Source organism: Gracilinanus agilis, chromosome 4 (assembly GCF_016433145.1).
Source record: "Gracilinanus agilis isolate LMUSP501 chromosome 4, AgileGrace, whole genome shotgun sequence".
NCBI classification, from domain to species: domain Eukaryota; kingdom Metazoa; phylum Chordata; class Mammalia; order Didelphimorphia; family Didelphidae; genus Gracilinanus; species Gracilinanus agilis.
In genome coordinates, this window is record NC_058133.1 from 467,390,893 (window position 1) to 467,401,237 (window position 10,345).

Below are 10,345 nucleotides of genomic sequence, written 5' to 3' on the forward strand. Positions count from 1 at the left end.
CCACCCCATCGAGGTCAGAAGGGATGGCCCCCCACCTTTCCCTTCTCCCTAGGCAGAATATTTTCCCAGCTTCTCCCCTTTTCAAAGTCATTTTTGGGCAGCGGCAGCAGCAACATTGCGTCCTCCTCCTGCAACCCCAATACCACTGTTCCGGCCCCGGCCGCCTCAGTCTGTCCGGACCTCGGGGACAGACGAGCCGGCTGCCCCCGGCCTCCAGTCCCTACACGTCTAACACATGGTTGAGATAAGAGATGTAGCAGATGGCCAGGCGCAGAATCTCGATCTTGGAGAGCTTTTTGTCCGGAGGCAGGGTGGGCAGCAGTTTCCTGAGCTCGGCGAAGGCCAGGTTGAAGGCCTCCACTCGGATGCGCTCCCGGGTGGCGTGGGCCGAGCGGTACTTAGCGGTGGCCCGCCGGCGGCGGCGCTTCTCCTCGCGGCTCAGCTGCTGCGGGTGCGGATAGAGCGCGGCTCGGCTGCCGCCCTTGCCATCAGCCTCGCTCTCTTCTACTGGCTCCAGGTCCGACACGCTGCCCAGCACCTTAGCGTCCGGGCCGCCCAGGGACTCGGGGTCGGAAGGTGCAGAGCTGGGGTGGTCGGAGTCGGCAGCTTGGTCGGGACTGAGCATCATTTTGGAAGCTGGGGGTGGGGTTAAAACAACAACAAAAAGAAATCAATCCCTCTTTTTCATAGGGAGGGGGGCGCGCCCTAGGGACATCCCAGCCCATGCGTGCACACGTACCCTCTCTCGGACGGGTCAGCGACCCTTCTCCCCAACCCCCTACACCTCCGCTTCCAGGGGCTGGGGAGAGACCGTAGTCACTGACCCTAGTCGAGGGAGACGGAAACAGGTACTGGGCCCTGGGGAGAGAGACACCGAGGGAGGGGAAAGGGAGCCGAGAAAAAAAGAGGGAGCGCTTAGAGGACAAAGCTGATCAGGGGCGGGAGGCTGAAGCCGCCTGGCACAAGAGGCGACCCACTTCTTTGAAGGCCGCCCTCCCCCCAAACCAGCGAGCCATTCGGCGGAGGAGCAAGTGGAGCTCTCTGGGCTGGGGAGAGACCCTGGTGGCAGCTTCCCACAGGCCGCAGCTCCAACTCCAGAGAGGAGCCCAAGATCCCAGCCCCTTGAGGCAAGCTTAGGAGAGGTGGGAGTAGGAAGGAATCAGTGAGGAGCCCCGGACACACGGGGCTGCACACCCGACTCTGGACAGGATTTTTGTTCTAGGACCGCAAAACTGTCGACTCTTTAAGTCTCAGGTTCTGTCTGTCTGTCTGGCTGGCTGGCTGGCTGCTTGCCTGCCTGTCTTTCTGTTTGTGTCTGCCTGTCTCTATCTCAGTTTCTAAGAGTCTGTCAGTTCTATCAGTGACTCTTTCACAATCTCCATCTCTCTCTTCTTCCTCCCTCCCTCCCCACTTTTTTTTATCTCTCCCTCTTTTTCCCACTCCCAATTAACACAAAGAATGATTAGGGACAACAAACCAATCCATACGGAGGAGTAACTGGGCCCAGCCCCCACATGTGCCTGGCACACACACCTCGAGGCCTCGCTCGCCTCGCTTGCCCGCTCCAGCGCACCGAGCCCCGTGCCCAAGAAAGGCTCTGCCTAGAGCATCCGCTAAGATCCCGGCCGACCTCCCTTCCTAACAGGAAAGGACTTCCATAAAGATGCCAAGTGCCCCACGGAGCCTAGGCAAGGGGAGGGAAAGAGGAAAGAGACCAAGTGTGAGGCTGGCCAGGCCTAGCTAAGGGAACTAGGACTCAGGGAAACGCACTGGGCTGGGCTGGGCTGGGCTAGACTGGGCTGGGCTGTGGTGCTGGAGGGTGGGAGCGAGTGGGAAAGGGAGGGGCCGCTGCCATTCTTGGCTCCAGGATTTGGAGAATGGGCTCTGAGGGGCGGTGGGTGTGAGAGCAGTGATTCCCCCACCCCAAATCACCGCCCTCTCCCAGCTCCGAAATAATAAGTAAATAAATTAATAAATAAACGCGGAGGCGCCTTTCAAAAGAAAATTGACTCGTAGCTCCTTGCAGCCTCACAGAGCACCATCTGTCATGCAGACAGCAATACAAATTCAGGAACTTATAGAGACATGCCTGCCTGTAATAAAACAATGCGCCCAGCGGTTCGAGAATAACCTTGGAGAGGAGATGTGGTGGTCTGCAGCCAGGGGGTGCCTGTGGCGGTGGAAGATATGTAGGAACAGAGTGGCGTGGGGAGCTGGGGGTGTAAAGAACCTGGGAGAGAGGGAAGGAGGACTTCTAGCCCTTCATACAGAAAATGTGATCTCCGAGTCATCATCTCAGGGTTAAGTTTCGGATATCCCACGGCCCCAGGGTGCTTGGAGCAGATCTAAGGGTTCGAAAAGAGGCCCGGGCTAAGAATCCGAAGTCCGCACTCCTTCCCAAAACACGAAAACACTGGGGAAAGACTCAAATTCGGGTCCGCCTTTGGAATTCCAGCTTCTTCACCTTAGAGCCACATTCAAGGAAAGACTCCTGAGCCCACCGACAATTCATAGCCCTCCTGCCCACCACCCACCCCTTTTTTCCACTCTTTCGTCGGTTTAAAGAAATGAACCGCTGAGCGCAGAAATCCACCTGCTAGTGTTTCCATCCCAGTGAGGAGAGAGCGCCTAGGAAATCATAATCCTCTAAACCCTGAATGCGAGAGCCTATTGCCCCGGGAGTCCAGGCTCATTTCCGAGGTAACCTGGGCGCTCTTTTCCACAAAACAAAAGCGAGAAAGAGCATTTTGGGTACCATTCCGGACGCTGTACTCTCGGTATCAATTTGGTCGTTTAATACCTTTTAAATATTTTTTTTCTTTATGTAGTTTTTCCTTCCTCTGAAGAGAGCTTAGCCTTCAGAGGCACCATTCAAAAGCAAAAAGAAAAACAACCAAAAAAGAGAGAGAAACAAGGCTTTCGAGGTGACAGCCTCTTTCCCAATGAATTAAAAGGCCGGTTGTGTTTAGAACTCTTCTCCCACAGACTTAAACAAGCCCCTAGCTCTTGGAAAACCCAGAGAAGATAATCCACAGCTGTAGTTTGGGTACAAAGTTGATAGTTTGCCCTCGAACAGCGTGTTAGATTCCCTTCTATCCCCCCCCCACCCCCAAACAGCTTTTGCTGCAGACATTTCTTTTTCTTGGAAAGTAACTGAAATGACATCTTTAAATATGTTTGTCTTTTCCCAACAGTGCAAACTCAATTAGTTTCAAAGTATTAAAGAAGTGATGGGATGAATGAAACTTACCTTGGAAAAAAACCTTCTCAAAGATCCTGTCTCAGATCTTTTAGAATGAAAATTCCAGGGAAGAGGAAAGGCGTAGGGGGTAGAATCTCCAACTCGGAAAGGGGGGAGGGGATTAAAAGCAACAAATTATGATTATATTCAAAAATTAAAACGAAATTGTCATCTCTCTGTTGGCCACGGTGATGGAAGAAAAATCTTCACGGTTTGGAATAGGAATGACTGTTCTCTTGGAGGATATATTAAAAATACATTTTCTCTCTTTTAAAAATATATATAGAAAATAATTCGTTGGCTGGTTTTCGATTTTCACATGATTTGTTGAAAAGTCTTGTGCTTTTTCCCCTTCTCAGCTTCCAGGTCTCTATAAATAACAAAAGAGATGCAGAAATAAACACCATCAAAGCAAAAGACTGATTTCTAATCGCCAACAGATCAATAAGAATGATGGTTAGGATAAGATTTCTCTCCTGTTGTACTCCTTGCCTTCCCTTAATAAATCTTAGGGGAAAAACTGATAAATGCTGGTCAGAGATGCGATCTTGCCAGAAGTGAGGATTTTTACCCCCCTCGATAAGGCTTTGTTCCGCCGGTGTCTCTCCTGTTCCCAGAAACACAATACTGTAACTCGGGAATAATGTTCCCTTTTTCTTCGGCCTCTTTTATTTATATGTATAAATAGAAATATATTTTTTAAATCCTTCAAGGCTTGGCTACATCACATCTCCCTCCCCCCCACATCCCTTCCACCCCAGAATCCCTTTTCTTTACCTTGTAATAAAAATATAGTCAGTGGCTTGAAGATGCTGGGATGATGAAAAGTGAAAGTCTCCCGCTAGTCACAGTGACAGTGAAGAGGAGAAAGACTGGAGAGAGGTGGTAGAGCAGAGGAAAAAAAAAAAAAAAAACAGCAGAGATCCGTGTGTGGCTTCTTGGCTCTCCTGGTACCAATTGATTCAGCCTAGAGATGGTGTAAGAGATAAAGGCTTAAGAAGGAGGATGGAATTTTTTCCCTAAATTGATATTTAATGGGAAATCCTATTGGACAGAAACCTGGACATGAGTCACTTAATTGGACTTGACATCTGTCACAGTGTGGGAGTTTTCACAGCCCAAATATTTTCAGCAGATCAGATTCCCATTGAATCTGTGCCACAAAATATACCAGTTGAAAACAGTCCGTGACATAAACCTTAGCCTCTACGCAGAGTCTACAGATATCATAAGAATATTTATCTTTTGCATGATGAGTGATGCAGTCTTTAGGTGCAAATAAACAACATATTGGTTATGGAAAAACTCTTCTGACATATTGTAAACAGCAACAACAACAACAACATAGGATTGCTGCTTTTTAAAAATTTGATGGAAAATGACAAGCTTGTGTGCCTGAGAAATATTTATATATATATATATATATATATATATATATATTACACAATCTTATTCCTTAAATTATATTTATGTGAACATATGTATATCTTAATATTTTCAAGAATGTATGTATGTTTTAAAATAAGAAATAAATATGTGTATATTCATTAAGTACCATGCATTAGATTAACATTTATTCAACAATGCTCACTTTATACTCATTGAAATGTATTTCAATAGGAAGTATGCCTCTAAATCTCTTCTTCAGATAAGCAATTATTGTGTCAATTTTCAGAGTTGAGTAGATATCAAAATATTTATTTGAAAGTGTTCAATTGTCATATAAGTTCTTCATAGATGGAAAGATTGATGGTCTATGGTAGAGTTAGGATCAGAATTCAGTTATACTCTTTTTTAATGACCACTAGATGAGAACATGCTGCCTTTCTGTGTATGTTTGTTTACCCGTTCATTCGCTCATTTATTCAAGTTAAAATATGGCATGGCACATGTGCTGATGATCCAACTTCCTTCTCCCCTATTTTAGCAGGCAGGTGCCTTCATTTCGGTGGAACATATAGTGCTAAGATGTTGTAAACATGAACAAATCGGCAGTATCTACGAATGCCTACATAACCTGGTGAACCTGAATTTGCATATGCCTTTCAATAAAGGGGAAAATCTAATTCAGTCTTTTTAGTGGTTTTGATTCTTTTTTTAATGATGTTAACAATCATTTGATTAACTATATGTGATCTAATTACAATATGGGACATTTTATGTTTTGTTTTTGTTTTTTAAATCATGAATCTAATTCTCTCTTCCATCCCCAGGGAAGTTTGTAGAGGAGGAGCCACCTTCATAGTTTTTTGTTTTTTACTCTATTTGTCTCATGAATAAGCTATTACTTGAAGGGGGTGGGGCATGTGACTAGCTGCCTGCTGGGAACTACCCTTTGGGGCTTCGCAGAGTTGTAGGGCTTTTCCTTTGCATACCTTTTTTTATTCTTAGAGAAACATTGGAGAAGACAGATTAAGAATTTCCTTCCCTTCCCCACCCCACCAGCTTTTCTAGCTTTCCAGGACATCACTTCAGCTCTGACTTCACTTCCTTACCCATCCAATCTTGGCTCCGTATTTAATCGACTTGATATTACATTGTTGTACTCTCTGGAATTATAGGAGAATGACATGAGGTGGTAAGGATCTTAGAGATCATCTGGTTCAACTCATTTTATGGATGAGGAAACTGAGGTCTAAAGAAGGTTAATGATTTACATATGGTCACAAATGTAATAAGTAGAAGAGTTAGTCTTCAAACTCAGGTCATCTGATTTTAGATCCAACACACTTTCTATTGTACCAACCTGCTCTCTGTCTCTGTCTCTGTCTCTGTCTCTCTCTCTGTCTCTCTGTGTCTCTCTCTCTCTCTCTCTCTCTCTCTCTCTGTCTGTCTGTCTGTCTCTCTCTCTGTCTCTCTCTCTTTCTGCCTCTCTCTCTCTCCATATACACATAGATATAGACATCATCTATCTTGATAGATAGATGGATGGATAGATAGACAGATCATTTCTCTTAGGTAACTCTTATCTAACCTATGACTAAACAGGAAGTCATAAAATTATTCTAATTGGTCCATGATAAATTTATGATATCTAATCTCAAATGGGTTCTTCTGGAAACACAAGCAATCTTCCTCTCCTCCTCTAACTGATTTTCTATCATACTACTCACAGAGGCTCTTTCCAACTTTTTCTTCTCTCCTCAGCTTCCTATCTTCACACCACACACTCTTACTTTCTTAGCAGTGGACCTCATCTTATATTTTACTAAGAAAACAGGGGTCATTTTTCTTGAGTCTCCTCTTCTCTTCTACCATTCCACAATTTAAAACTCTTTGACATCATCTCTCATTCTCTCCTTTATTCATGTCTCTGATGAAAGAATAATGGCTAATAAAAATAGCTAGTATCTATGTAGTGCTCTACAATTTTCAAGGTCTTTTACAATTATTTCATTTTATCCTCACAACAATCCTCAGAAATAGCGGTTACTATTATAACTCCCTTAGTAGCAGAGAAAACTGAGGCAAATAGAGGGAAAGTAATTTACCCAGAGCCACCCAATCATTAAATGTCTGAAGTTGAATATAAGCTCAGGTCTTCTGATACCCAGGTGCCTCCTCTCTCCAAGACCTGTACTTGTACCTTTGAGCCTATACTCTCTTCTCTCCCCTAGAAAGTTTTCTCTATAATCACATCCACCCTAATCTTTGTTATCTTCTTATCTATTTGTTACTTCCCTGTTGCCTACAGGTATGCCAGACCCCTCAATCATCATTTTAAAAAATCCTTCAGTTGGCTTTGTCATCTCCTAAAGCTATGCTTCTATAGTTCTCCTTTCTTTCTTAACCAAACTCTAAGAAAAATCTGTCTATGGCCAAGACAAAACCAAGACTATATGAACACTATAAATACAATAAAGTTAGATCTAAATATCTGGAGAAATATGCATTGTTTATGGGTAAGTTGAATCAACATAATAAAAATGAAAAGGTTTTCTAAGTTAATTCAGTGCCATAAACATCAAACTACTAAAGAATTATTTTATAGAGGTTGAAAAAATCATGATAAATTTCATCTGAAAGAATGAAAGTTCAAGAATATCAAAAGAATCATTGGAAAAAATGTGAAAGATGGCTCAGCAGTACCAGTTTTCAACTATAATACAAAATAGTAATATTCAAAACAATCTAGCACTGTCTAAGAAATAGAATGGTGGGCCTGTGGAATAAAATAGGTATGCAATACACAGTAGTAAATGACCTTCATAATCTAGTGTTCGATAAACCCCTAGATCCAAAATTTCAGTATAAAAACTCACCATCAGACAAAAATGTCTGAGAAAATTGAAAAGCAATTTGAAAAAAAATGGCATAGACCAACCTCTCACATTGTGTGCCAAGATAAGATCAAAATAGGTAAGCAATTTAGACATAAAGAATGTTATCATAAGTAAATTAGAAGAAAATGAAACATTTTATTTGTCAAAACTAGGATGAGGGAAGAGTTTATGATGAAACAAGGGAGAGGATTAGAGAAAGTAAAATGGATAATTCTGATTCCATGAAATTTAAAAGCTTTTGCACAAACAAACCTAATACAGCCAAAATTAGAAGGAAAATGAGGAGCTGGAAAAAATAAAATTTTATATCAAGTTTCTCTAATAAAGGTCTCATTTTCTCAAATGCATAAGGAATTGAAACAAATTTATAAATGTTAACATTCATTACCCAGTTAATAAATGGTCAAAGGATATGAACAAGCTATTTTTGGAAGAAAAAAATCAAAGCAGTCGTTTATTCATATGAAAAAGTATTCCAAATCATTCTTGATTAGAGAAATGCAAAGTAAAGCAATACTAAGATACCATCTCACACCTTTCAGATGGGCTATCATAACAGAAAAAGACGACAGTTGCTGGAAGGGATGCATAAAAACAGGGACACTCATGTGCTATTGGTAAAGTTGTGAACTCATCCAACCACCATTCTGCAGAATAATTTGGAACTATGCCCAAAGAGCTACAAAATTGTGCAAACCCTTTGATCCAACAATATGACTACTATAATCCAAAGAAATAAAAGAAAAGGGAAAAGGACCTATTTGTCAAAATTATGCAAAAATATTTATAACAGCTCTTTTTGTGGAAGCAAAGAATTGGAAATTGAGAAGATACTCATCAACTGGGAAATGGCTGAACAAACTGTGGTATATGATTGTGACAGAATAATATAAGAAATGATGAACAGAAAGGTTTCAGAAAACTCTGGGTAATCTTAGATGAATTGATACAAAATAAAGAGAGCAGAACCAGGAGAACATTTCCAACAGTATAAACACACAGCAATACATAGTAGCAACAATATTGTAATGATGATCATCTGTGAAAGACTTGGCTACTCTGATCGAAACAATAATATAAAACAGTTCCAAAGGACCCTTAATGAAAAATGCTATGCCCTTTCAGAGTGAGAAATAATGAATTCTAAGTGCAGATTGAAGCATAACTTTTTTCACTTTATTTTTCTTGAGGGTTTGTGGGGAACGATTAAGAGGGAAGGAGAGAATTTGGAACTCAAATTTTAACAAATGAACACTAAATTTCTTAATGTAATTGGGAAATATTTAACAATAAATAAAATTTTAAAATAACAAAAATACCTTTTAAAAATCTGTCTGTGCTCATTGCTTTTACTTACTCTTTTCTCACATCTTAAACCATTTCACTCTGGCATATAACCTCATTACTCAACTGAAATTGTTCTTTCCAAAGTTACCAATCATATCCTCTTTGCAAATTCCAATATTCTTTGCTCAATCCTCATCCTTTTTGACCTCTATAGTATTTGCCACTGTTGACCACATTGTTCCTCTTATAACTCTCTACTTTATAGGATTTCCTTAGACTGTTCAAGTTCTTCTCCTGCCTCTCCTCTTCATTCTCCTTAAAGAATACATTCCATGTCAAACTCCCTAATTCTTATTGTATCCTGAGGTTCTTTCCTGGATTATCTTTTCTTCCTCCTCTTCATACTCTCTCAGTGATTTATTCTGATCTCAGATACACATTTATCAGCTCTATGCAAAAGATTTTCAGATCCAGTGATGTCCTGGCAAATGGTTAAAAACAGGTTCTCTTCCACTCCCAAATATACTTAGGACACAATTTAAAATTTTATCTGCATTCTTAACATTTTCTCCATCACCCTAAGTCTAAACAATCAACAACACAATAAACCAGATTTTAAATTGTAGCATTTATAGACTTGTGAGATGTAAATGTTCACAATGAAAATTTAACAATGGGCTCTTTTGAGCCAAGTTAAGTTGGTGCCAGCAGATTCTTAACCCAGATCTTTATGTCCAAACCTATAGTCTCTCCTGATCTCCAGTTCTGCGTCATCATTTGGTTTATTAGACATTTTGACTTGAATATATAGTAAGTATTCCATCCTCAATATGTTGGCAACAGAATCCATTATCTTTCCATTATTAATATCCCCTTCCTAATTTTACTGTTTCTGTCATCCTTAGTACCATCATCCTTCTAGTGAACTAGGAAGCATCTTAGGTGACTTAGTCACTCCTTCATTATCTCTTCCCCTATATAGTCAACCAATTGCCAATTTTACCTGCATAACATTTCTTGCAGGTGTCTCCTCTCCATTGAAATAGCCATCGGTTCTAGTTTGAGACCTCAACAAGTCTGGCCTGGACCATTGCAAATAGCCTCTTAATAGATCTCTCTGCCTCAAGTCTCTCCATTTTTCCCATCATCCTCCACATAGCTGCTCACATGATAACCTAAAAGCACAGGTTTGACCATGTCATTCCTCTCTTCAAGAATCTCTTGGCTCCTCATGGCTTCTAGAATCAAATGCAGATATTTCTTTTAAAAAATATTTGGAGGGTGGAGCCATGATGGAAGAAAAGGTACACAGACACACTTGATTTATACTAAATTACCCTCCCCAAAACTATGACATAATGCCCCCAAACAAATTTTGGAGCAGTACAACCCACAAAAAGATGGGGTAAAATTATTTTTCAGCCCAAAACAATTTAGAAGGGCAGCACAAAAGATCTATTGCACCAGGGTAGATTTGGAGTACAAAGCAGCATACCAAAATAAGCCCCACCTTGGCAACAGGCATTGGAGATGG

General features: G+C 41.4%; 1 protein-coding gene across 1 annotated transcript; it reads right to left on the minus strand.

Annotated features, from left to right (window-relative positions):
• Window positions 1–220: 220 nt before the first annotated feature.
• NHLH2 (nescient helix-loop-helix 2) lies at window positions 221–10,044 on the minus strand. Its single transcript, XM_044675529.1, has 4 exons — window positions 9,979–10,044; window positions 2,094–2,345; window positions 1,534–1,684; window positions 221–636 (listed from the first exon to the last, which is right to left on the minus strand). Exons 1-4 carry the CDS (start codon window positions 10,042–10,044, stop codon window positions 221–223), a joined length of 885 nt encoding a protein of 294 aa, XP_044531464.1.
• Between the last annotated feature and the right edge of the window lie 301 nt (window positions 10,045–10,345).